Source organism: Vicugna pacos, chromosome 14, assembly GCF_048564905.1.
Source record: "Vicugna pacos chromosome 14, VicPac4, whole genome shotgun sequence".
NCBI classification, from domain to species: Eukaryota; Metazoa; Chordata; class Mammalia; order Artiodactyla; family Camelidae; genus Vicugna; species Vicugna pacos.
The window spans coordinates 73,284,972-73,311,275 of NC_133000.1; the positions used below are offsets into that span (position 1 = coordinate 73,284,972).

The window sequence follows — 26,304 nt, forward strand, 5'->3', positions numbered from 1 at the left end:
CTTGTCACACCTCCCTGCTGCTCTTTATGACCCAGGTGTTTTGTGTTCCACTGGAAATCGCACTGGAGCTGCAGGATCTGTTTCAAGGCAGTGGCAACTTGAAAGTCTGATTTGGGAGAGTCCTAAATGGTCTGGTTTCGTGTTGTCTCTAGTGAGACACTTACGCATGGGGCTCCCAAGTGAATCCAGGATAAGCCAAAAGGGGAGAGAAGTAGCATTCTTGAGCATCTGCTGTACTTTGTGTGAATGTCTTCTAGTCCTGGGACAGCCCTGTGGAATCATTACCCCCATTTCACAAGGAAACCAAGGCCCAGAACAGCACACTGGTGCCTCGGATCAACTCCTACTAAGGCGAGAGCCAGGGTGCGAATCTTGGTGTATTCCTGCTTACAGCCCCGGAGACCCACACAGCTGGTGGGGCCTTAATTTGCTGTCCACCTACAACAAATGCACCCCAAATTCATATGAGTTGTTTTTAAAAAAGGAGTTGCTTTGGAAGTAAGAAGGACTTCAAGAGAATGGTAGAAATTTGGATAAGTTGTTTCAGTGCATATTTGGATAAGCAAAATTGTTATAAGAAAATGGAAAATTATATGTGTGTAAGAGCTAGTCTAAATTTTGTTAGAGGCATTTAAAAAATTACAAGGTGTAACTTTTGAATTGTTAAGTTGTTATGTAGGGTTTCAGTAGATAAATTGTAAAACAAAAAGTTCTTATGTCAGTAGATCAAAACGTAACAGAAATAACCAGCGTCTGGAGCCCTGGCTGAGGGTCCAGCTGCCGCGTGTGAGCACATCTTGGACGTGTGGACGTTGTGCTCACTCTGCCGAGAGTCGGACGGCAGAGCCCACGAGTAGCTCCTCCCCATAGTTACCATAGAAATGCCTCCGTGCAGGCTTCTGATTGTGGTACAGGTTTTACAAAATCTTTGTAAAAATTCAGTAGTTGGAACAGTAAAAATTTTTTTAAATGCTATGTTCAGTACTTCAGAATATCCGGTAAACAGGAAATGTTCTCCTCCCACAGTTCATTAGCGTGTGGATGAAATTCATCAGCTGAAAGTTTAGATTTGCTAGCTCATCCTTGACAATATGCTGCCTGACCGACAGACCAGGTCGGAAGAGACTGGGGTTGTGACCCTCCCAGGTCAGCGCTGGTGGCAGCGTTCGGACCACTGCTGCTTTGGTGAAATGAGGGGGCTTTAGTGACATGGGGAGTAAGGAGCACGTGTCCCAGTGGGCACAGGAAGGTGGGACCCCCTGAGAGAGTGTCTCAGGCTCTCCTGTCCCCACTGGGGCGCACTGACGTTTGCTGTGATCTTAGGGCTGGACCACCTGCTTGACGAGAACAGAGTGCCCGACCTCACCCAGATGTACCAGCTGTTCAGCCGCGTGCGGGGCGGCCAGCAGGTGCTGCTGCAGCACTGGAGCGACTACATCAAGGTGCGTGCTCATCCGTCGCGGCGGGGATAGGGCTGGGCCTCACCGCAGGCAGCCGGTGCGCAGCAGGCCTCCGTCTCCCTCCGGTCACTTGTGCACACGTGTTCTTAGGGATGAACACCATCCAGGTGGGAAAATGCTGTAAGTACTAGCTTAATTCTACAATCGTGGTTTTCAAAAAGGAGTCGCTTTTGTGATTTGCTGTTTAGACGTGACCTCACGTTTGCGTAGTGGGAACTATTACGCGTTTTGGTGTCAGGTCGGTGCGTGTGCTGCTCATTTCCTAGGAATCTAGGATTTATTCCTCACGTGTGTGCTTCCATGCTCCTGTGTGTACACGCGCGTGCAGTCATGAAAAGGCAGCAGGAGGGGTCCTCGTGGTGCTGAGCGTGCGGGACACAAGCCCGCGTGGGGACACACACGGATGCATGACCGTAAACTGTTGGCGTTCTGGAGAAGGCGGGTTGTGATGCTGCTGGAGAAGCCTTCCCCACTGCTCCCTGGGGGATGGCAGGCACCGAGTCAGAGGCGCCCTGCACTGTCTCTGCTACTTCTGAGTCTGATGATCACAAGAAAAATTCAGTTGAGGGAAAAAGACAATGAGAATGATCAGGCCTGGAGTCGCACGTCCGTCTGCATGTCCTGCACGTGGAGAGCTTGTATGCGCTCGCGCACACACCCCCGGTTTTGTGCGGCAGTGCTGAGCGGAAGGCGTAACTGACTCAGCCCTGGAGCTTTACGGTGGAGGTGGCCAGTGGAGGTGTAGGGCTTTGCTGGCTGTCGTCCTGACAGAGCAGGCACGTTGCTGAGCACAAGAATCCTCTGCAGTTTCCAGTCCGGGTAGAAAAATGAGTGATGTGAACACCCCTGAGTGTTGGTCAACGCCACGCACTCACACTGTGACAGCAGATTACATTCAGCAAGTGCGCCCTGCTTGGAAGAGAGCTGACCCTTCTCGGTTCACATCTTATTTACGGCGCAGTCAGCACGGGGCACAGGGTGCCCACCCCTGCTGGTCGTGCAGCGTCCTCTCCAGAAGAGACTTACGCTCTTTCACCTGTGCCTTTTCCCCAGTAATCTGCCTCTGCGTGCGTGTGTGACGCCTGTCACGATGAACAGCACGTGTGTGTGCTCAGCGCCTCTTCGGCTGATGGTTTGCGTCACCACACAGCCACCCGCTGTTGTCACACGTAGACTTAGCGTGTTCACGCAGCATCTTTGAAGCAAAAATACAGGCTAAAACCAGGCTCTTCTGGGCTGGAAGTGAAGGAGAAAGAGATTATAGTCAGAAGTCAACATAGGTGTGTCCAGTTAAGGGAACTGATTTCCATTGAGTTTGTACGTGAAAGTTCTTTAAAAGCAGCAGACATTTCCCGGGTATTTATAAACTCTGCCGGGAGCCGCCTTGTGGCCCTAGAGCGTTGGGTGTATAGCCGCTTAATTTTCAGAGTGTGGGCTGACGCTGTGAAACTTCTGAAATTACGTAGTAGTTAATACCAGCAGTGACTAGGTTGTGTTAAACCATCATGGTGGTTTGGTGGGAGGAGAAACCTGTGTTGGGCCACAGACCTGTTGGTGACTTGGGCTTCGTATGTTTCTGCAGACTTTTGGGACAACAATTGTTATCAATCCCGAAAAAGATAAGGACATGGTGCAGGACCTCCTGGACTTCAAGGACAGAGTGGACCACGTGATAGAAGTGTGCTTCCAGAGGAACGAGAAGTTCGTCAGCCTGATGAAGGAGTCCTTCGAGGCGTTTATCAACAAGAGGCCAAACAAGCCTGCAGAGCTGATCGGTAGGAGCGCTTCTCCACGTGTTTCCTTAACGGGGTGTAGAACGAGCGTTCAAGCGCCTTGTGGGGAGAGGAGGGAACACGCCCCCTTCACTGGGACCACGTTTTCAGAGAACCGTGTACACACATGTGCACGTGTGTGTGTGGGCATACACATTGGGTACTGGTGTGAGCACGCAGTGTTTCCTTGAGGGAGGACATGGTGGAGGGTTTGTGCAGAGGAAAGCTTGGCGTCTGGGAGGAGGAAGGGACAGTAAGTGTGGCCGTCGCACTGGAGGTGCTGGCAGCCCCAGAGCTGCGTTTGTGAAGAGGAGCCCCGAGCCTCTGTCTTGATTACAAGCGGCTTCTGCTCAGAGGGAGGACTGAGAAGGCTGCTGCATCTGAGGGGGCTGTCAGTCTAACTGGTGTCTGACATGAGGTGCTGTTCAGTCACTGTCCTTGAGTCCTCGGGGCGGTATTAACATGGAGTAAAACTGAACGGCACCCCAGTAGGCGGCGTATTCCAAAATGAAACGGTTATCACTTTATAGAATTATTTAATGGTGACGTCAAAGCATATTTCAGGATTCATGGAATTTTCCTGGTAAATTGGTTTGTTCAGATTTGCAGGGGGCAGCGGAAGGTGAGACCGTGTGCAGAGCTGGGCTCTGAGGGGGCTACTGAGGACGTCGGGGGGCGCGTGGGCTCCTCTGCAAGCGTCAGGTTGGGTGTGTGGGCAGAAAATTTCATGCTAGAGAGTTATAAAGAAAGGTCGAATAAGAGCAGCAACGGGCGAAAAGCGCCAGGCAGCAGACTTGGCCTCCGTCCCACGTTGTGGGCTGTGCCTTCTCTCAAGATGCCAGTTTAAACTCTTGGGAGCTTGGCTTCTCCCTCCCGTCAGCCAGGCCGTGGCTGGCTCGTGTGGTCTCAGAAACAAGAGGCCCCGGGAGGACTGCTCCTGTCCTGCCTTGTCACCCTGGGTGTCGGCACATCCTGAAGGTGGGGCGCTCCGGTGTCTGGAGCAGGAGTGAGCTGGGACCCCAGCGCGCGGCAGACTGTTTGGTCCCAGGTGACTTGAGAGTCAGTGTCTGAGAAAGACCAGGTGTTTGCCTTTTTGTCTTTTAAGAACGTCATTTTGGGAAGGCTCCGGAGCGTTCCTGCTCAGCTTGTGCGTGTAGACATTGAAGGTGTCCTTTTTCCGTTTAGACAGTGTGTCGTGTAACCAACGCGTGTTTTTTAATAATTTACACTCACAGCAAAGCATGTTGACTCAAAACTGAGAGCGGGTAACAAGGAGGCCACGGACGAGGAGCTGGAGAGGATCCTGGACAAGATCATGATCATCTTCAGGTTCATTCACGGTGAGACGGGCTCCCCCCAGCCCCCATCCTGGTCACACACACCCCCGCCCCCGCCCCCGGCACACATGCACCCCACCCCCCGCCCCGGCACAGCCACGCCCCGCCCCCCGTGTCTGCCCGGAAGTAGGGCCTCCCTGGCCCGGTTGGTGCAGGAGTCCGTGCGCGGCGCACCTGCAGGCTCTGGGCTCCGGCTGCAGCGGCCGCGTCAGAGCGCTGCCTTGGAGCGGGCGCCCCTGGGGTCTAGGGCGGGCATCCGCGTGTTCCTGTCACAGCTTTCGTCTTTCTCACTTGCCTGTAAACAGGTAAAGATGTCTTTGAAGCATTTTATAAGAAAGATTTGGCGAAAAGACTCCTTGTTGGAAAAAGTGCCTCCGTCGATGCTGAAAAATCTATGCTGTCGAAACTAAAGCACGGTAAGCCAGTGGAGCGGGGGCGCTGGGCGGGCTGACCCCCATGATGCGTGACCGCTGTGACCTCACCCCCCTGTGTGCAGAGTGCGGGGCCGCCTTCACCAGCAAGCTGGAGGGCATGTTCAAGGACATGGAGCTCTCCAAGGACATCATGGTTCACTTCAAGCAGGCAAGTCGTGTTGGTCTCAGTAAAGCAGCTTTCTGTAAAAATCCTGCTTTAAGTTACATGAACTAATGAAGTCGATCGTGTCGTATGTGAATGACGTGAAGTCCTCGTCCTCAGAAGGTTCACCACTGCTGTCTGACACATTCACACGACCTAAATTCAAAGTGAGAAAGAAAAATAATCCCCCAAAATGTGTACCAAAAACTTGATTTAAATGAGTTTAATGGTACCTTATTTGATACAAAACCAGAGAAGAAGAAGAAAACATTTCCAGTGACCTTAGAACAGAGTGTGTGGCTTCAGTGGGACGTGTTCTGGGGACTAAAGTAAATAAAAACACGTTAAACTGTCCTTTGAAAACTACACAGTGTGCTTTTTAATGGATTAATTATTTCTGGTGATAGTCTGAAGTCCTCATTTTGTCCCGTTTTCTTGGTTTTCAGTACATGCAGAATCAGAGCGAGCCGGGCTCCATAGAGCTGACAGTTAACATCCTCACGATGGGGTACTGGCCGACCTACACACCCATGGACGTGCACCTGACTCCCGAAGTAGGTGCTGCACGTCTGCCCCTCCCTGTAATGTGCCCGCGCTGCTGGAACACCGCAGCCCGGTCACTGCGCACCCAGCAGGCGTGTTCTCTTTTAAGAAGCTTCCAAGTCAACCCACTCAATCAAAACTGTAAATGGTCCTTTAGTCTCTGAAAAGCAGCGTTTCAAAGTGACTGATTTTTGCCCTGGATTGGGGCAGGGGCGAGGCAAGAAGGTGCAGCGGGGGGGGGCGGGCACAGGGGCTCCCGGCCAGTCATGGAGACTCGGACTCTTCACCCCAGAACCGTGAGGCAGCCAGCAACCCTGACGGGAAGGAGCAGAGTGGAGCAGGAGGGGGCCGGCTGGAGTGCAGGGCCCCAGCTCGAGCGTGTGGGGTGGGTGGGAAGACAAACCAGAAGACTCAGAAGGTGTGGGCGCCAGACAGATGGGGACCTCCTATCCTGAGTGTCCCAGATGCCTGGAGCGGGAGGGGGGCTGCGGCCTGGGGTGCTGTTGAGAGCAACCATCTCACCAGATGGAGCCTGGTGGGAGCCTGTGGGGCTGGGCAGCACTGACCATTGGCCCTCCTGGTGTGGAGTAGAGGGACGTGAGAGGCCAGGGGAGGCAGGGGAGCCGGGCGGCTCAGGCTGAGAAGGGAGGTCACAGCCTGGGACCAGCAGACTCTGGACGGCGTAAGAAGTCCTCCCGAAAACGCCAGGTCCCATCCTCGGGCAGGCGCCATCCTCACGGCCCCACGAGGCCCGGGAGCAGGTTGGGGCAACTGTCACAACGTAGAGCTGACTTCATTTAGCTGTGGAATGTTGTAAAACTGTGTAAACTGAACGGTATGCAGTTATGCAGTTCTTTCGATTAAGGGTGTTTAGCATAATTAAATGCGTTGTTTTCCTCTACTTGTCAGATGGTTAAACTTCAAGAGGTGTTCAAGGCATTTTACCTTGGGAAGCACAGTGGTCGAAAACTTCAGTGGCAAACTACGTTGGGGCACGCTGTGTTAAAAGCAGAGTTTAAAGAAGTAAGTTCTTTGTCTATTTCATTTACTTTTTTATTCTTCATAGTACATTGATAGAATTTTTTTTAATAGTGATTGAACTCTGGGGACAAAGGAAAAGATTATTCAGTGTAATTCAACAGTGGCTTTTCGAAGGCCAGTGAAATTAAACAGCTGAAGGATGACTATTCCGGCCAATAACAATCAAGAGCCTAGAAGAGCATTCCCCTAATTAAAAAGGAGCGAAGGTGTGGAGAGGCGACTCATAAAAGCCTCGGTGTCCGTGGGAGCCGTCCCACTTCTCTGCCGCTCCCAGGATTACAGGTTAGCAGGCAACAAAATGCCCCTTTGTGGCTTACACATGGGTAAAGACCAAATGAAAATAAAAGGAACGGCAGCTCCCACCGACTGCTGGACGGGCAGTTTGACGCCGTGTCACAGAACCTCTGAAGGCAGCTGCCTTGTTGCAGTGGCTCCAGTTCTGGGAGTTAGTCTTAATGAGATGTATTTCACTTCAGTTTTATAAGCAAAATTCAATGATGTCCACTAAGCCAAGAAATTAGAAAATTACTGTTTTGCCGTTACACTTCCTTAGCTTTACGTTTTCATATAAGTTCTCCGTGCACATGAACAATCACACTTACATTACACGTGCACACTCTGTTGTGTGCTGTTGTGCAGGGCTGTACACGTAAACCACGCACACTGCACGCTGCCCTGGAAGGTCCTGGGAGAGCCCAGTTCCTCGGCCCCGTCCTGGAGGCTCCAGGTCCCCGCCCGCTTTGCCCTCGTGGCCCCGGGGCGTCCCTGCAGGCGGGTCAGCGGGGCACGGCGGCTGGGCGTGGGTTCGCTGGAGCTGCCAGGCAGAGCACTTCAGTGTGCGGGACCGTCACGTCCAAGGAGGCGGCTGGACCTTAATCTAAACACGCTTCATTGGTGGAAAACGCTGACCATTGTCTGAGCCTCAGCCAGTCCCAGTCTTCTCTGGGGAGGGGGTCTTAAATGCTGTGACGGTGCCACCTGCGTCACAGGTACAAAGGAGGCGGATGCTGTTGGGAAAATGGCACCAGTAAACAAGAGCTTTCTTGCTACTTCTGAAAATACTCAAGAGAATAGACGTACTCTGAATCGTTTTATTCGTGTATAATTAGTCACTTAACTGCTTCTTCTTGGTGTGTGATCAGTAATTTCTCACCACGACCCCCACACAAAGCTTGGGAGCAAACAGCAGCCCCTTTAGGCTTTGCACAGTGGTCGAAACCCCTGTGACACGCCCATTCTCTTCAAGGGGAAGAAGGAGTTCCAGGTGTCGCTCTTCCAGACACTGGTGCTTCTCATGTTCAACGAGGGGGACGGATTCAGCTTTGAAGACATCAGAGTGGCCACGGGCATAGGTACGAAGACCTCGCGCGTCAGGCAGGACGCAGACTGGCCTCCGCTGGGCTGGCTTGAGAGGCTGGCCGCTCGGGGTGGTGCGCCAGCCTTCGCGCTGACCGATCCCACCTTCCCTCCCTCCCAGAGGACGGCGAGCTGCGGAGGACGCTGCAGTCCCTGGCCTGTGGCAAAGCACGAGTGCTGGTCAAAAGCCCCAAAGGGAAGGAGGTGGAGGACGGGGACAGGTTCATTTTTAATGGCGACTTCAAGCACAAGTTGTTTCGCATAAAGATCAACCAGATCCAGATGAAGGAAACCGTGCGTATGACCGTTCTCTGAAGCACGGGGGCCCCCAGGGGGCCGCTGATGTCGGCCCCCTTACGCGCCGGCCGCAGAGCATGCAGCAGCGTGACGTTCGCTAGCTTTGCACTCAGTGGGGAGAGAATCGGGGAGAAGAGCGTCTCGCAGCCCCTGACCCCCTTCACAGAGACACGTGATGATTCAGCTCTTCCTGGTCAGAGTTGCACTGGGCAGCAGGCGTGCCATTCTCAAACCCTCGTGCACAGCGCGCGTCAGGCGCGTCAATCTGGTCGAGTCCAGGTGGGGCGTCTGTAGCTTCGATCTGAGTCTCCAGTGGCCCATGTCCAGGGCAGGCTCTGGACCACTGCCCTTGGGCTCTTACTGACACAGGAGCCCGGAGGCTCGGGGCTTTGGTCAGACATCCAGGTCGGGGCAGGCTGCCCTGGTCCCGCCTCCAGAGCAGGTGGGGCCGCTGCCCCATGCGTGCAGGCAGGGGAGGCCAGGGCAGCCCTCGTCCGGCTGCGGTGGTGTCCGCAGTGCCGTCAGACCCGCGGCAGTGCAGGGTGCCGGCTTCCCCTCCCGCACGTGCTCACACTCGGCAGAGCCCGGTCAGAAAGCGCACTCAGTTTAGGCAAAGAGAAGCCCAGAAGCCTGGTGAGCACGTGGGAGGCGTCTGCTCTCCTTGGTAACTTGATTCAACTTAGATTAATGTTTCAGTTTCCATCTGTCAGTGCGGGAAACATTTACGAGTTCGATAATGACCAGAGTTGGCAAGAATATGAGAAAACAGGCATCCTTTTTTGTTTTTTTTGTTTTGATGTGTGGATTGGTACAGCTTTCTTAGTGAGAAATTAGACGTACCTGTTAAAGGTGTAAACCCATGTGTGCTTTGCTCTGTCTGTCTTACTGTTGGGAGCTTAGGCCAGAGTGACTGAAGGATGTGAGTTGTGGAGCTGTCACCCCAGAGCGGGGCTGTCCCCCTCCTCCGGCGGCGGCCTCTCCCGCCACTTGTCTGCACTTGGGCGGCTCTTGTCCATGGTGTCACGTGTGACGGGGTCACCGCGCGCCCTGATTGTACCGTTTTGTAAGCAGTTCCTGTCTCTCCTGGGCCTCTTTCCTCGTCAGGACCTGGTGTTAACCATCAGAGTAATGGACGTGTGACTTGCTCCCGGCACTCTGGCGCTCACCGCAGAGCCTGGCAGCGCCCTCCCTCGCTGAAAGGCAGTAGGGTGTTTCCATTTCCAGAAACGGTTCTGCTCCGTCCCGTACGGACGCTCCTGTGCCTGCTTAGTGGTCTCCTGAGTGTGAACCCTGGCCCTGGAATCGCTGGCTCACAGACCGTGTCTGCGCTCTTGGCCTCACGGGGTTCTGACCTGCCTGCCTCCCTTGTCACCAGCTCAGAAACAGTTGTCGCCGTTTGGGGGTGACTTTGTTTGGCTCCTTCGAGCATCTGCATGCCATTCAGTAGCTTGTACAGATCAGGCCACCTCGCTGGTCCTTAGTTCTCCGTGGTTCCAACACGGCGTAACCCTGCCCTGGGCGTGAGCCGGAGACGGGAGTATTTCCCTCTGCGTCTTGGCCCCGAGGTCCTGCTCTCAGCAGTCGGCCCTTTGTGTTTTCCTCCCCCGAAGTGACTGCTGGTTGAGTCTCTGGTCCCTGTGTCGTGCTGCCCCCTCTGACTTGACAGTGTTCTTGGGTTGAGGGGATGGGCCCCTTGTCATTTGTGACGGATGATTTTTGTCCCTTTGAGGGGGTTTTTCCCATACAAACATAGTGGAAAACAGTCTTTTCCTGTACGGTTTCTGACTTTGGGGCCATCCCAAGAAAGACCTTCCTCTAACCCAAATTTTTAAAAATAGCTGCCTCTATTTTTCTAGCAGCTTATACATTGAAATATTTCTCTGAGCAACGTAGAAACCATTTTAGTATCAGAAAGCATTCTAGCCACCCTCCCTGCTTTAAAAACTGAGCTGAAAACACCATCCCGACAACCAGGTTCGCATTCTGTGGACCTGCTTCTCACCTCTGCTCTCTAAGTTCTCCACCTGTTCTTGGCCAGCACCAAAAGTGTCTCTCTCTTTTTTTTTAATTGAGTTATAGTCAGTTTACAATGCTGTGTCAATTTCTGGCGTACAGCACAATTTTTCAGTCACACGTGAACATACATATATTCATAGTTGCATTCTTTTTGGCTGTGAGCTACCACAAGATCTTGTATTCATTTCCCTGTGCTGTACAGTATAATCTTGTTTATCTGTTCTGTATATAACTGTCAGCATTTCAAACTCCCAGTCTGTCCCTTCCCACCCCCCTCCCCCCTGACAACCACAAGTCTGTATTCTATGTATGTGAGTCTGTTTCTGTTTAATGTTTAAGTTCATTTGTCTTCTTTTTTTTTTTTAGATTCCACATATGAGCAATCTCATAGGGTATTTTTCTTTCTCTTTCTGGCTTACTTCGCTTAGAATGGCATTCTCCAGGAGCATCCATGTTGCTGCAAATGGCGTTATGTTGTCGATTTTTATGGCTGAATAGTATTCCATTGTATAAATATACCACAGCTTCTTTATCCAGTCATCTGTTGATGGACATTTAGGCTGTTTCCATGTTTTGGCTATTGTACATAGTGCTGCTATGAACACTGGGGTGCAGGTGTCATCCTGAAGTAGGGTTCCTTCTGGGCATATGCCCAGGAGCAGGATTCCTGGGTCATATAGTCTTTTGAGGAATCTCCATACTGTTTTCCACAGTGGCTGCACCAAACTGCATTCCCACCAGCAGTGTAGGAGGGTTCCCTTTTCTCCACACCCTCTCCAGCATTTGTCACTTGTGGACTTTCAAATGATGACCATTCTGACTGGTGTGAGATGATACCTCATTGAAGTATTGATTTGCATTTCTCTGATAATTAGTGATATTGAGCATTGTTTCGTGTGCCTATTGGTCATTTGCATTTCTTCCTTGAAGAATTGCTTGTTAAGGTCTTCTGCCCATTTTTAGATTGGGTTGTTTGTTTTTTTCTTTTTGAGTCGTATGAGCTGCTTATATATTCTGGAGATCAAGCCTTTGTCGGTTTCATTTGCAAAAACTTTCTCCCATTCTGTAGGTTGTCGTTTTGTTTTGCTTGTGGTGTCCTTTGCTGTGCAGAAGCTTGTAAGTTTCATTAGGTCCCATTTGTTTATTCTTGCTTTTATTTCTGTTTATCAGGTAGACTGCCCTAGGAGAGCATTGCTGAGATTTATGTTCGGTAATGTTTTGCCTATTTTTCGAGGAGGTTTATTGTGTCTTGTCTTATATTTAGGTCTTTAATCCATTTTGAGTTTATTTTTGTGTATGGCAGCACCAAAAGTGTTTTAATATGCTTGTCCCTGTAAATTTATTCTCTTAGTGAACTTGAGAATAATTTTTGTGTCTTTGCCCCTCCAAATCAGAACATGGATGCTTCTCATTCAGAGCACACTGAATTCACCTGCAGTTTTCATCTTTTTACACTGAATCTTCTGATTCTTGTGTGTGTGTGTGTACGTGAGTACGGATGAGTCCCTTCTCTTCCTCGCAGTTTCCTTTTTGCTGTGAGTCTTGCACATGTCATATTAGTTTAACAGATACCTGCTAGGCACCTGCCACGGTCTGGGTGAAGCACTGAGAATTCAGCCTCTACCAGTAAAGGCTCGGTCTCTGTCCCAGGTGGCTTTCAGTCTCATCCAGCAGGCGGGTGCTGGGGGACCACACATGCAGTCTTGTCACAGCTGAGGTCACAGTGATGACGGGGCCTTCTCCCCAGGGGGCGCCCAGCCACTCAGGCCCCAGGAGGTCACGTGAGGCTGGTCAGACCTGAGCAGGATTTGGAAAAGCAGGAAAAGCCAGAGAAGTGCCGGCACGGTGGGGGGGGGGTGTCTTCTCTTTCCACCTGCTCATCTTTGTGTTTCATCTTGTGTCAGCCAGCTCGCAGGATTCCCACTGGCTTTGTTAGTTCTTCAGTTGATTCTCTTGGATTTGGGTTTCGCAGCTCACCGGCAGGTAGTGATGGTGCATCTGCCCCACTGCTGCCCAGCTGGGGCCTCTGGAGCACGTTTGAGAAGTGGCAGAGCTGCCAGACCCCTCCTCTTCCTGATCCTCTCTGTGGTGCAGGGACAGCAGCCCTTTCGGGTCGTGGGTCCCTCTGAAAATAGGACGCAAGCTCAGGTCCCCGCCTCTCGCCACGAACATGCCTGCTGCCCGCTGGGCTCTGCAGCCCTGTCAGGCTGCTGACCGAAGGCTGTTACCAGGGTTTCCTGCTTGCTTCTGAGAACAGCTCCGTGTCACGTTACTGACTCCCTGCAGGCTAGAGTTTGTTCTAAATCGAGCACCGGTTTTCCGTTTTGTCCCGCCTTCGCCGCGCCTGCCAGGATGACCGGGCCTGTGGCGCTGCGCTCGGAGTCTGGTGGTGAGCCCAGTGTGGCGCAGGTGCCCTGTGCAGAGCAGGGGTTTCTGGAGTAAAGTTGACGGCTGTTCTCATCCCTGAGCCCCGGGTTTAATCGGGATTATGTGCGGTTTATGTAGGGCGTTTGCAGCTTTTTTTTTTCAGTAGCTTTTTAAATCCTTTTTCCAGTTTTGGTGCTGAAATCAATCAGTTTCTACTAGAACAAATAAGACTGCATAACAGAACAGGGCTCGTCCACAGTTTGGCCTTTGTTTCATCAGAAGTTTCCCATTAGACTCCACGGGGGAGATAACTGGCCCTGAGCCCTACCCAGCCCCAGCCTCCTGTCATGCAGGTGGAGGAGCAGGTCAGCACCACGGAGCGGGTGTTCCAGGACCGGCAGTACCAGGTTGACGCGGCCATTGTCAGGATAATGAAGATGAGGAAAACTCTGGGGCACAATCTCCTGGTTTCCGAACTGTACAATCAGCTGAAATTCCCTGTGAAGGTGGGTGTGTGGCTTGATTAGTTGTAGAGCACTGGACACTGGACACTGGATGATCGTGTCCGTCTCTGCTGGGTCTTCGGGAGGGGAGGCCGGCGCCGCGCAGGGAGCGCACGAACAGCCGGTTTACTGGCCATAGAGCTTTTCCTGCCTCGCTGATGTTTCCTGCGGCTGCTGTGTAAGGAAGTTGCCCCAAAACTGACGGGGGTGCAGTTCCCAGGCAGCGGCGTTCTGGCCGCCTGTGGGGCCAGGTAAGGTCAGCACTCAGACTGGGCACCATCGGGGGCCGGGCCGTCACCCCCGAGCCCCCGCTCATGCTTCTGGCGGGGGGGCATGCTCCGACTCCAGCTCCTCAAGTCGGGGACCAGGGGGTGGGCACTGTGGGGAGCTGGCGGGAGCTCCTGTCCCCCCGAGGTGACAAGTGTTGCATGGAGCTCCACACAGCCCCTGGTCATGCAACCGGCCCTCCTCTCCGACCAGCAGCGGGCGGGTGTTGGTTTTGCCCTTTGCAGTGAGAGAGACTCAGCAGTCAGGCCGCAGGCTGATCGGGTTAGCCGTGCGGCCCCCGCGGCACCTATTCTGCGCTGACAGGGGCCCGGGCAGAAGGGGGCACTGTCTCCCCGCAGATGTGTGTGGACGCGTGGATTCAGACTCGCTTCTAGCAGGGTTAGGCCCAGGCCTGTGGACATCGTGCTGTGTAAACGGGGCATGTGTGCTAAATGGATGGCAGTGTGGTGCAGCACGCGGGGAGACGCGCTCAGATTCCCTCCCAGACACGTGCGCTCCCATGTCGCCAGGTGGGCTCTGCCAGGCCGTGTGCTCCTCTCACCTGCGCCACGTCCCGCGGGAGGCCCTGCTCAGGTGTGCGTTCATGTGGAAGCCCTTTGATCACCATGTCGTATGAGTAATTTCCATACAGACATATAGGCTGACGTGTGTCATGCCTGTGTGTGATGATGGCCCCACACCGGGTGCATGACATGTTTCTTCCCTCGAGTTTGTAAATGCAGCGCTGCTGTCATACACCGTGTGATGTCACTATCAATGCCACTGTCTGTTTTTCTTTTCCAGCCTGGAGATTTGAAAAAGAGAATTGAATCTCTCATAGACAGAGACTACATGGAGAGAGACAAAGACAGCCCGAACCAGTACCACTACGTGGCCTGAGGCTCACGGCTGTCTCCTCCGTGAGACACTAGAATGTATCTTCAGGGCAGAAATGCTGTTTCCGGACTTCCTGGGGCTGAGCAGCAGGGATGCTCTGGACTGGAGGAGAGGGTGGCTCCTGGAGGCCTCACGGGCTTGAGGGTTTGCAGACAGCACGGGCACCTTCCCCTCCACTTCTTCCTCTTGTTCTTTTAGGTGTTAAGTGGTTTCCATTGCTCTGCAGAGTGACTTTGAGGTTGGACGAGATGTTGGTTAAAAGGGCTCCTTTGTACGGTGGTGTTCTTATGGCAAAAAGCTGAAAGTCTGGTGTGTTTTTGTGTGTGATCATGAATGCACAGTTTACAGACCCTCCCCGCTGCGTCCTTTAGCCGCACAGATGACAAGTCCCTGCAGACGTGCTGTCTTAGCTTGTCAGCAGTCAGGCTGAAGACGAGACCCCGGCTGGTGAATGTTAGGAAGCAGCAGCCAGTGTTAAAAACCGGCTGACCGATTATGCAGCCTAAAACTAGCGTCTGTCTGCTCCACTTACTTCCACAAAGTTTTCTCTTGGACGCCTGGTTTTGCATGACGAGGTTCCTCAGTGAGATCTCTGAAGTGCTGAGGGGACGTCATGCCTGAGGCCTGGTGCCGGGGACCCCGGCGGCAGCGGCTTCCCGCTGCGTTACTTGTGGGTTTTCTGTTGCGGGCTTGGGGGCAGGGAGTCTGTTTGCCGTTCCAAGATTGGGTCTGGCAGACCCTGTTTCTTGCATTGGGGTAACTGCTGCTTGATTGTTCTCTAATCGCAGTATTTGTATGATTGCAGCAATAAAGTTTGGTTTCGCTGTCACCGTCCCAGCAGGGTGGGGGCTCCTCCCTGCTGGAGCTGCTGTGAACAGTCAGTCCCCTGATGTTGTGAAGCAGGGCTGCTTCTGTCGGGAGGCCGAGAGGGCTCTTGGCACCTGGCTTCCTGTTGTGTGTGCGCAGGTGAGGCCGGGCAATGGCGTGATTGCGTGGCAACTGTAACAAAGAACTTTTGTGATAACATTTAAAGTACTTTATATTTTACAGAAGAGCATGTTTCATTTTGATTAAAAGCTACCAAAGGAATTTTGATCATGGTGTAAGTGTTGAAAGCAATATTTTCTGGAATATACCAAGTTTATATAATTTGATTTTTGTGCTAAATTATTAAAAGGTTCTCCCTTTTTGAAACATGCGTGTTTAAAATATGACACCTTATGCGTTTCCATTTGAAAATCCTCTCTTTAAGTATCATTATTTCTATATTTGTAAATCTTCGTTTGTGAGTTCTATAATACATGGCCGATAAAAGACCAAATAGATTTCTACTTCCTATACTTTTAAGTTCATTGTCTCTAGAGTGTTAATACTGTAATTTAATGTAGACTTACTCGGAATAAAATTAGTTTAATTGGCCTTAAACTTACATTGATAAAAGTGTGGCATGCCAAGTGCTAACCCTTCAGCCCCTCGCACTGCCCCCAGGACAGCAGACAGAAGCAGGCAGACACCCTTCCTGTGCTCCTCGCCACAGAGCCCACCCGCAGGACCTCGGCAGACCGGCCTCTGACCCCACGCTTCTGTCCGTCCTTGCTTATCAGCTTCATTTACTGGTTTACATGGTTAAAGGGTAATGTGGTAAAACAAGCAGAGAAGAGGAAGTGACTGGAAAGGGTCAGGCAGTTACGACAAAAGGCTGTTAAACTTGAAGGAAGAAGGGAAATGATTTACGGATAGTGATCGTATGCCCAGAAAATCCAGGAGAAGCAACTGAAAGCTGTGACCGAAGAAAAGAATTCAGTAAGTTTTTAATGACATAAAAGCAACAGGAGATTCAAAATGTAACAGGTCACTTTTCCAGTGGCAACAAAAAATTGATGAAATACTTAGTAACAAAATACAGGAAAAATACTTTTTGAATGACTTAGAAACAGGAAGAAACGTGAATATGTGACAGGCACAGGCCGTCCTGCTTTGTCCTTGCAGCGTGCTGAGCTGCCGCCGCCCCCCACCCCAGACTTGGGAACACAGACAAGAGGACTCTGAAGTTAAAATACAAAAGCAAATGGGCAAGAAGAGCGACAGGCTGTTGTAAACCTCTGGGGATAGCACACAGGTGACCCGGACAGAATGGGGTCCTGGAGGAGGCCAGGCACACGGCCGGGGGTGGGGCGTTGTCGGAAAGGGAGACTCCGCAGCAAGGCATGCTGGAAAAACTCGCGTTACCAGCTTGAGAAAAGCAAAGTTAGATTATACTAATTTTTTACACTAAAATAAGTTCCAAGGTGTCAAAAATTTACGTGTGAAAAACGAAACCATAAATAGAAGAAAACACGAGGCATGCTTTGTTTGATGGAAAGACGTCTGATGAATGAAGATCCGCTTTCCTAAAAACAATGAGATGACATTCTTAAAAATTGACACAGGGAAGAGTTGAAAAACTGGCAAATTTGGGGGTAGAAATACCACCACGTATTTCATGTGCACAGAAGTGCAAGTGGGCCAACTGGCTGTGCTCCTGTTCACCGCCAGAGCAGCGGAAGTGGCCCGGTGAGTGCGGCCAGCCCGCAGGGTCCAGGAAGGAGACGTGGACCGGAGGAGGGGCACTGCCACGGGGACGGGGCACAGGCGGGCATCCATCAGGTGGAGGGCTGAGTGTGCGGGGCAGCCCTGCGTGCCAGCTGCAGGGAGGGCAGGGCCCTGGGGCCAGGTTCCGGGTGACCACGGATGTGGAGGAGCTGTCGCCCTGCTGGCCAACACCTCCAGGGCAGCGAGGGGAGAAGTGACCCTCCGATGGGCTTGGCCCGGGTCCCGCTCTGCCCAGAAGAGGAATCCTGTTTGTCGGGAAGGAGATGGGGGTTTGACTGACAAGATGGCAGGTCCAGGGGTCGGTAGAAAGGGCTCAGGATGGAGAGGAGGGAGACCAGGTCGCAGGGGCAGGACACAGGGTGTTGGGCTCCCGAGGATGCAGAGCACGGGGCTCGCAGAGCACAGGGGTCAGACAGGGGGCTCTGGGGACGTGGACCAGTCATGACATGGGACAGTGGTCTCACATAAACTTGTGAGCGTAGCATTTGAAGATGCCCATTGTCATTGAGCCACCGGAGTCCACCTGCAGGCAGTGCCCCGTGACACACCGTGCTCGTGCGGGTGACTTCAGGGCTGCGACAGCACACGTGGGAGATGCCCAACGTGCGGTGACAGGCCTGGCTGGGTGCCGCGGTCCCAGCGAGTGCGGTGCTGCCCCAGGCTCCCCCAGAGGGAGATCGAGCATCACGACCCCTGGGGACCCTCGGGACATGGGAGAACAGGGGGCAGATGGTGTCAGGTGCACAGCACTGCCACTGCGTGTGTGCGCGTGTGCACACGCGTGTGTAACCAAAGCTGCCCCTCCAGGGTGGACTTCCGATGGCTGGGAACAGGGCTGAGGGAGGCTTCATCACATGCCCTTCTGTCACGTTTACAAATAAAACTAACCACAAGTTGTTAAAATAAAAAACCAAAATGGCCCCATGTCCCCTGCGCTGCAGCGCCCGGCCCCTCCCCCGGAGAAGCCGCACCCCAACCTGGTCAGCTGGTCACTCTGTTCCTTTAGATTCACCTCTGCTGGGAATCATGGATTGAAACCTCCATTTTCTCAGCCCATGAATTTACTGTTTCTCAAGATTACTGACCTCCTTCGGTGAAAATGAGGAAGTCAAGGCCCATACTTTCCCCCACTACTCTCCCCTTCTTCCAGTTTGATAGCTTTTGTCGGATTATAATTTATGTGTTCACATTACTAATGAAACTCTGCGTGTTTTGTTTGAAAGTCAGAAACTCAGAAATGGCACTGATGGTTCCCTGCTGACTCGCCTGGGACCACAGGGTGTGCGCAGCCCGGAGGTGAAGCCTGCCTCTGGACAGTGCGGCCCAGATGCCGAAAACACACGTGTTTTAACAAGCTTCACAGCCGGGCTGTGTATCCTTGCGCGGCTCGTCTTCCCTGGACATTTTTAAATACAAATTTTAAAAACAGCAACTTTAATTTCCTGCTGTTGACAGAAGAAACAAATGCCTCTGTCTTGTTACTAAGATCAGCAATTCCACTGAACTGCTCCAATCTGATTTCTTCCCAAAGACCTTCTCCTCAGACCCTCCGCCTGCCCCGCACCCGGCTGCGGCCCGGGCGTCTCTCTCTCCCGCTCCGCCCGCTCCTGCTCAACCCCAGCCTGCCCTTCCCTACTCTGCCCGCAGTGACCCTGAAATGACTTTCTCAGCAAGAGCGCACGGGAGGAAAACGTCCTGAATCCCTGCTTGTCTGACTTACGCCTTTACGTTTGCACCTGCGCTCGGCAGTCTGGCTGCGGTAAAATTCTAGGTTCGAAGTCTCTCCCCAGGGCTCTGCAGTCCTCCCGTGTGGTCCTCGCGTTTCCAGCGCCCAAGGCTGAGGCCGTTTTGTAACTAACTTGCTTTTCTCCCCCCACGACAATTCTGAAACCTAGTCCCGGGTTTCTGTCTTTCCTGACCGCGTGTGGGCCCACTTCCCTCTGTCCTGGCGGGACTCGGCGGAACCCCCCCGAGACGCGTGACCCCTCCTGTTGCGCTTCGGGGGTGTTCTCACTCGCCTCCTCCAGCGCATCTTCCCTCCCACGTTCCTGCTCCCACTTTCTTTCAGAGGAAGCAAACAGGCCAGGAGAGCCTGCAGGAGAGCCCGCGGCCCCCACGGCCCCTCCGGTCCTGGTCAGCTCTTCCAGCAGCCAGCGGCCTGTGCCAGGCTGTCATTCCGTTTTCTGATCACCCGACTTTAACAGAAGACTGTCGTGTTTTCTCTTGGTTTCTTTGGCTACAGTATCTTCTTGAAATTCTGAGGGCACTGGTCCAAATTTTAAAGTTCTTTTCTCTCTCTTCATGTCCAGGGCAGGGTTGTACAACTTTCTGCAAAGAGCCACAGGAAACATCTCTTGCTCTGTGAGCCGCACGCAGTCACCGCTGCAGGGTCCTCATCACTTTTCAACAACACTTTACGGGAAAGCCATTCATCTTCGCCACAGGCGGCAGTGTCTTCAGGCTCTCCCTAGAGTCAGTGGTGGGCAGTCTCGTGCCCCTGGGCCCCTTGGCTAGTGGGGTACATGGTACTGGTGTGCGCACGTGCTTATGCGGGGGGGGGGTGAGTGTACTGGTGTGTGTGCACGTGTACCTCTTCTTGCACAGGCAGGGGTCAGTGCGTAGACAGGTGTGGATGTAGGTAGACAGCTGAGGGGGGTCCTTGGGTCCCTATTATCAAGATCACACGTAAGAATCAAGGTCAACTGCTAATCAAATGTGGACAGTGTTGCATCTTGAAGTGGACACGGCGTCCAGAGTCAGCAGACAGAAAAGGTGAAGGGCTGGAGCTTTGAGGTCAGATGGCCCAGGGGTCAGAGCCTGGCTCGGTCACTACCTGGACACCCTTAAGAAAGTTACCTTCTCTAAGCCTGGGTTTTCTTATCTTTCAAAAGGAGACAGTAACGCCAGGGAGCCGTGGGGCGGTTCTGAGTTAATATGAAGGTACGAACCCCAGTGCCACACACGGCTACAGTGTGCCAGACGCCAGCACCTGGACACGCAAGGCCTTTCCTGGGGAGGAAGGACCGCATTCGTATAGATAAATCTTAAAGTCTGCCAGAAGCGGGCAGGAAAGCGGGGGAGTGGGAGTAAAGGACAGAAATAAAATGATTAAACACTGGATGGAAAATTAAGACCCAGGTATATACACTGTCTCCAAGGAAGGCATTCCACATGTGAAAACACAGATGGGTTTAAAAGAAAAGATGAAAAAAGATTTACTGTGAAAACTAATTGTAAGAAATCACATGCTCAGAAAGCTGCAGTGGCTGCGTTAGTGTCACACGGACCTAAGGACAAGGAGTGTCTGCAGAGGTGAGGAGGACACTCATGAAGATGAAAGAGGGATTCCTCAGATCCAACCCTAAACGTGCAGAGCCCTCGTCACAGGGCTTCAAAACACACGACGCAAAACTGGGAGAGACGAAAAGAGCGTCAGGAGAAGCCGACCAGCCTGGAGCTGCGGTCGCAGGTCTCAGCACTGTTCCCCGGGTGACGTGCAGACAGGGGAACGGGCAGGCGCGGCCCTCACCCACCACTGACTACAGAGAGCGGGCCCGGCCCCCGCAACACGCACCAAGGGAAGCACACGGGTCGCGAAACACGCCTCCCGCACTTAAGAGGACTGAGCTGCACAGACCCTGGCCTCCAATCACAAGGACAGTAGAGATGTAGCAGGTAACTGGTAAATCACCGAATGTCTGGAAATTAAGCGATACACTTCTAAGTAAGTGACCCAGTGATTCTAACACAGATAATATAAATAACCCACTTTTAAATAAACAACCTCTGAGGCCAAGAAAAATCACAAGGAAAATTAGAAAGTGTTTTGAATTCAATGAACAGGAAAACAGCGTAGCAGAAGAAGTGCATAGGTCCTTATGGCTCCAGATGCTTACATTTGGAAAGATGGCCGTTTTAAATGCAGTGATCTAAGCCTCCACCTCAAAAAGCTAGAAAAAGTGCAATTTAAATCCAAAGTAAACAGATGGAGGAAAATAATAAAGGTAAAAGTAGAAATCAAAGAAACAGAAATCAGCGAAACCAGAAGCTGTTTATTTGAGAAGAGCGACAAAACTGGTGAACTGCTAGTGAGACGAAGGGGGGCGAGGAGACTCACCAGCGTCAGGAGAGGGCATGATGGCAGGCCCCACGGCGGGAACGCTGAGTCAGTTTATGCCAATAAATCCTACAGCTTAGATCAGTCAAGTGCCACAAAATTCACAAATTATCAAAATGGAAACAAGAAGAAATAGAAAACATAAATAGCTCTCTATTGAGAAAACTGAGCCTGCAATTGTAAATCCCACACAGGGAGGTCCAGGGCCAGAGGCACTACTGGTGAATTCTGCGTAGTGGTTTCTCACACAGACGTTCAGAAACAGAGGGCGGACTACCTCACATCCAGTATCACGAGTCCAGCGTTACCCTGACGCAAACATCAGCCAAAACTACCACAAGAAAATACAGACCAGTATCCTGTAACCAGGTCTTAGCAATGTGAATCCAACAACATCAAAAATCAGTAATATACCAAGCCTGGAAACGAATGTGAAACCGAGTATGTGCGTATGTGCATGACTGAGCTACTGTGCTGTAAACCAGAGACTGACATTATAAACCGACTATACTTCAATAAAAAATATACATATACAAAAACTAATAATATGCCAAAACCAAGTGAAGTTTTCCTCAAGAACACAGGATTGGTTTAACATCTGAAAATCTAGCAAAGAAAAGAAGAAAGGAGAAACATATAATCACCTCAATAGATTAAGAAGCCTCTGATGAAATTCAACACCCGTTGTTCATTTTAAAAGCAACTCTGAGCAAACCAGAGAGAAGGGACCTTCCTTGACCTGAGAGAGGACACCTACAAAGGATTTAAGCTACGTTATGCTAGTGGTGACAGACAGAGAGCTCCCCCCTGAGGCCGGGGCGAGGGGCCTGCGCCACCACCTTTCCTCCGTGATGTGCTAAAGGCCTCAGCGCTGCAGGGAGACGAGACAAGGAAGGAAAAGCGTGCAGATGGGAGTGAAGACACAAGAAAGTCTTTATTCACACATGACGCGATCACACCGGCAGAACACATGAAGAGATCTTCAAAATACATGGCGAGAACCAAGAAGCCAACTCAGCACCATCAGGAGACGCAGGGTCACTAAACAAGATCGACCGCGCCTCTGTGTTCCAGCAACAGACAACTGGAAATAAAATTTAAAAGTACAAGCCCCTCTGAAACAGAGTCCCCAAATGTGCGACCTACAGACAGATTACAAACTATACAAAATGACAAACACTGAAAACCATGACGCATTGATAAAAAATGGGAAGAACACTGAGATCAGTGGAGAGCTGCCGCACGTCAGCGCAAGACCCAACACTGCTAAGACATCGCTTTTCTCCTGCATCCACCCAAGTTCCAGCAGGCTCTTCTCCTTAATAGAAAAATGATAAGCTGAGTCTAAAATGCATATGGAAATCCAAAAGGCTGTAGCAGTTTTTACAGGAGCAGTTGGAGAACTTACTCTACTGAGTTTCAAGGTTTATCTCAAGGCTACAGTGATGAAGACACCACGGTGCTGCTGAAATACGAGGCACATCACCTGAATGGAACCGGGCACCAAATACACCCACGCACACGGGGCCAAGCCACTTCCAGCAAGGATGCCAAGGTGATTTAATGGGTGAGAAAAAGTCTTTTCACCAAGTAGCTATCCATATGGGAGGGATGAACACTGACTCTCACCTCACACCATGTGCAAAATTTAATTTGATCACAGGCCTAATTGTAGAAGCTAAAACCATAAACCTAGAAAAAAAAACAGGAGAAAATATGATGTTGGGATATGCAAAGAATTTCTTATGACACAAAAAGCATGAAGCATAAAAAATACTGAGAATTGGATTTTCATTTAAAGCTTGCTTTTTAAAAGATACTGTTAAGAAATAAAAAGGTAGGCCTCATAATGAGAAACATTATTTACAACATATCAAAACATCTGTACCCAGAATATATAAAAATACTCAGAATTCATAACAAGAAAACTAATAACCTATTTTTAAAACTAGGACCAAGCTTACTTGGGGTCTTTAATAAGAGCTGCAATTCAGGGGACACGGATTTGGTAAAACAGAAGGTGTTCTGGGGAAGGGCGTCAGGGCCCTTGAGGGCAAATGCCACGAGGCAGTTAAAACCGTCAAGAATTACAACTGGCTGCACCAGGAAAAAGGAAGTACTCACCCAGAAAGGACGGGCTGCCACAGCTTAGGGCGAGGGGCCGACGAGAGTCTTGAGCCTCTGGAACGTTGTGCAGATGCCCTGGACGCCCGTGCCAAGCTGGGCGGTCAGAGTTCGGGTCCCAGCCAGGCTGAGAGGCGCACGAGCCCTGCTCCCCGGGGACCCTGGCTGTTTCAGGGGCTCTCTGGGCAGCACCAGCGCCATTTGCTCTTCCTCTCACCTCACATTCGTCAAGATATCAAAATGGTGTATGTCTCTTTCATAAACTGACCTTAATAAAGTTGATTCGAAAAGGTAAAAGTTACAAGAAAAAAGAAAATGAACAAGGCGCTTTATCTGACTTGACCTGGAGAAAATGACGGCAAGATGCTGATTTTAGGCTCCTAGCAGGAGTCGTGTTCACTGTGGACTCTCCTGGCGTCTCCGTCCTGGTCCTAAACTTCTGTCGTTAAGAACAGGCGAGGCCTCGATTAACGGATGCTGACCACGACCACGCAGCGTCCAGGACAAAGGTCCCAGCCCACTGCTCCCTCCAGGCCTCCAGGCCCCGGCCCACGTCTGCGAGGTGAGCGGGTGGCTCTGGTTCACCGCCTCCCGTGTCCCAGACACACTCAGGCCTGAGTCACAGCCCCAGACCCAGGGTTACAGATGGTGGCTGGTGAGTGTGACTGAGACCACACAAGTTCACGCGCCACAATGACGTGGACCCCTTGATTTAATCAACTTTCTAGGAAAGAAGTTTTGGTTCTTTTTTATGAGGGTTCCTTTTTTGTAAGCGTCTAAAAAGCAGAGTACTGTGGTTTAAGCATTTCAAGGAATCTATCAAAAGGAAGTGATCCGAGAGGCGCAGGAAACGTGTACACGAGATGTTCTCAGTGGCATCATTTTAAACAGCAAGAGGAGTACAAGCCGTCCACCTGTCCTAAAGGAGAGGCTGAGTTTTCATAGTATCGTATGACAGTCTCACTTCTTCCCACTTGTCAAGTGTGTATTTCACTTGAAAGTGTACTGTTTCGTTTTTCTGACATGTTATTCAGTAATACTAGTTTCACACCTACCAGACACAATTCTCCTGCCTTTCCTTTCATTGCTAGACCAAAGGTCAATATTCCTGAGATAAGTGGGCAAGAGAAGTGAAAAACCTCGGTCCCCGGTGGTAAATGGGACCCAGGGACCCCCTCAACCCCCAGGGAAGGGCTCTGGCACCCACACCTCTGCCAGGTCCAGCACTTCCATCCCCGGTACTCATCTGGTTCAGATACTAACACCCCTCCGGGTGGCACCAGCCTTCAGGGAAACACGCCCTCCCAGCGTAGGAGCCCTGGAGTCATGTCACACCTTTCCCTGCCCTTAAACTCCAACTCACCCCTGCCATCATCACCACAGCAGTGTCCCAGGCCTCTCTCCTTGGCTCTGCTAAGCAGCTCCGAGAGGCCTCTCCACCTAATGCCCCCACTGCTTTGTTTCAGAAAGGCGTCTCCGGGGGAATTCAGGAGGCATGGAGTCCTCCACTGGGTCTGGTTTCCACATCCTCCCTCCCGTCCAGGATAGACCAGACCCGGCCCTCAACAAGGATTCAAACACACAGGAAAGTAACCAAACGAGAAAATCCCACCATGTTACCTTCCTACACTCTAAAAATGTAGCATCATGGAATTTTTGCTGTCTTTCATTTTCTGTTTTTTCATACCCTGTTCTTTCGCTGACCCAGACTCCTTCCAGTCTTTAAAAGGAAGATTTTAAGCACAGCATGTCTTAGACAATTGTACACAGTACAGATGCGCTCTGCTGGGTCTAAGCTGAAAGAACTGAGCTCACAGAATTCCCAAAAAGAATGCGGCATAACGCCAGGGACAGCAGGTACAAGCGAGCAACGAGAACCACAGCTGCACACGTATCACAGCCCCAAACCGATGAAGAGCCGGGAAGCCGGGCCTCCCCCCCGCCTCTGGAAATTCCATGTCGCTGCGGCCGTCATCACTGCGAACACCAGGCTCCTGGGCTTCTCGCTTCCCTGAAATTGCTGGCTCCCGATTTTGCCGAATGGCCTGAACTCTGGCCAAGTTCACTCCGCAGCCACTAGGAAGGCTGGGAAAGCAACCATCTGGGGTTTTTAGCTTCTGCTGGAAGGGGCTTCCGAGGCGGGGAGGCACAACGAGTAGGTCTCTGTCCCTGTACTCAAGGTTCTCTGTCTTCTCACCATCAATGTTCAGGAGAAAATGGACCTGTTTCAAGCCTCCGATTGTGTCTGCCCTCAACACTGCTTCACTGGGTGACATTCTCACGTGCTGGACCGGCATCCAACACTAACGAGTCGTTGACGGTGAGACCGCAGGTGCCACTCCCTTCCCTACGGCGCTTCTCCTCGGCGGGGTGCTGCTGTTTGGACCCCTCCCCAGCTGGAACAGCCGCAAACGAAAACCCCCAAGACATCCCTAGACAAGTTGCCGGCCGACCTACTCTTCAGTAAGAGTAAATTTCTGCCCAAACAACAAAAGGAACCCGACGAGCCTCCGGCTTCCGGGCACTCTGCTCCCCTTTTCCTTGCCTTCCGCGTCCGGGCCGAGGCCCCGCTGCGAGTCCCCGCACCCTGCAGCCCCTGCAGCCCGGCTGCGTGTGGCTCCGAGATCTGTGCTCGGCGTTGCTTTCTAGCACGAATGGTAACGTTCCAACACGCCCCTCCTTCCTGCCCGTCCGTCCCCCTTGGGCGCCGGCGACGGAGGCGCGTGAGCATCCCCGTCTGGGAGGAAACGCCCGCTCGCTTCCGCGGGGCAGGCCGCCGGGGAGCGCTCGGCTCTCACTCCCGGCCCGCGGCGGGGAGCCGCACGTCGGCTCCAGCCCCGTCGGTCCCTCCGAATGCCCCGAGCCGGGCTGGGCGGCCGTGCGGGGAGGTGACCAACCGCGCCCCCCGCCAGCCTTCCGCTTCCGGGGTCGCAGGCAAGCCCGGGTCACGTGATAGCACAGTCACGTGCCGCGCAGGGTCACGTGCGAGGCGGGAGCTGGGCGCCGGGAGGACGCCTGTACTGGTGCGTTCTCGCGAGA

At 52.1% G+C, this 26,304-nt stretch overlaps 1 protein-coding gene and 1 long non-coding RNA gene across 3 annotated transcripts in view; one reads left to right on the forward strand and one right to left on the reverse strand.

Moving 5' to 3' along the window:
• Positions 1 to 15,857, forward strand: part of CUL4A (cullin 4A) — a 36,039-nt gene extending 20,182 nt beyond the window's left edge. For both annotated transcript variants that reach the window (XM_072976593.1, XM_072976594.1), the window contains exons 10-20: positions 1,324 to 1,442; positions 3,043 to 3,235; positions 4,468 to 4,572; positions 4,875 to 4,985; positions 5,066 to 5,151; positions 5,592 to 5,699; positions 6,598 to 6,711; positions 7,976 to 8,081; positions 8,207 to 8,379; positions 13,119 to 13,271; positions 14,340 to 15,857. In XM_072976593.1, the coding sequence (XP_072832694.1) occupies positions 1,324 to 1,442; positions 3,043 to 3,235; positions 4,468 to 4,572; positions 4,875 to 4,985; positions 5,066 to 5,151; positions 5,592 to 5,699; positions 6,598 to 6,711; positions 7,976 to 8,081; positions 8,207 to 8,379; positions 13,119 to 13,271; positions 14,340 to 14,435 (1,364 nt within the window). In that variant the 3' untranslated portion in view covers positions 14,436 to 15,857. The remainder of the gene's footprint in view (positions 1 to 1,323; positions 1,443 to 3,042; positions 3,236 to 4,467; positions 4,573 to 4,874; positions 4,986 to 5,065; positions 5,152 to 5,591; positions 5,700 to 6,597; positions 6,712 to 7,975; positions 8,082 to 8,206; positions 8,380 to 13,118; positions 13,272 to 14,339) is intronic.
• A 361-nt stretch (positions 15,858 to 16,218) lies between these two features.
• On the reverse strand, positions 16,219 to 26,266 carry LOC116279728 (uncharacterized). Its single transcript, XR_004189032.2, has 2 exons — positions 23,266 to 26,266; positions 16,219 to 22,833 (listed from the first exon to the last, which is right to left on the reverse strand). It is a non-coding gene; the product is annotated as an uncharacterized lncRNA (long non-coding RNA).
• Positions 26,267 to 26,304: the final 38 nt, after the last annotated feature.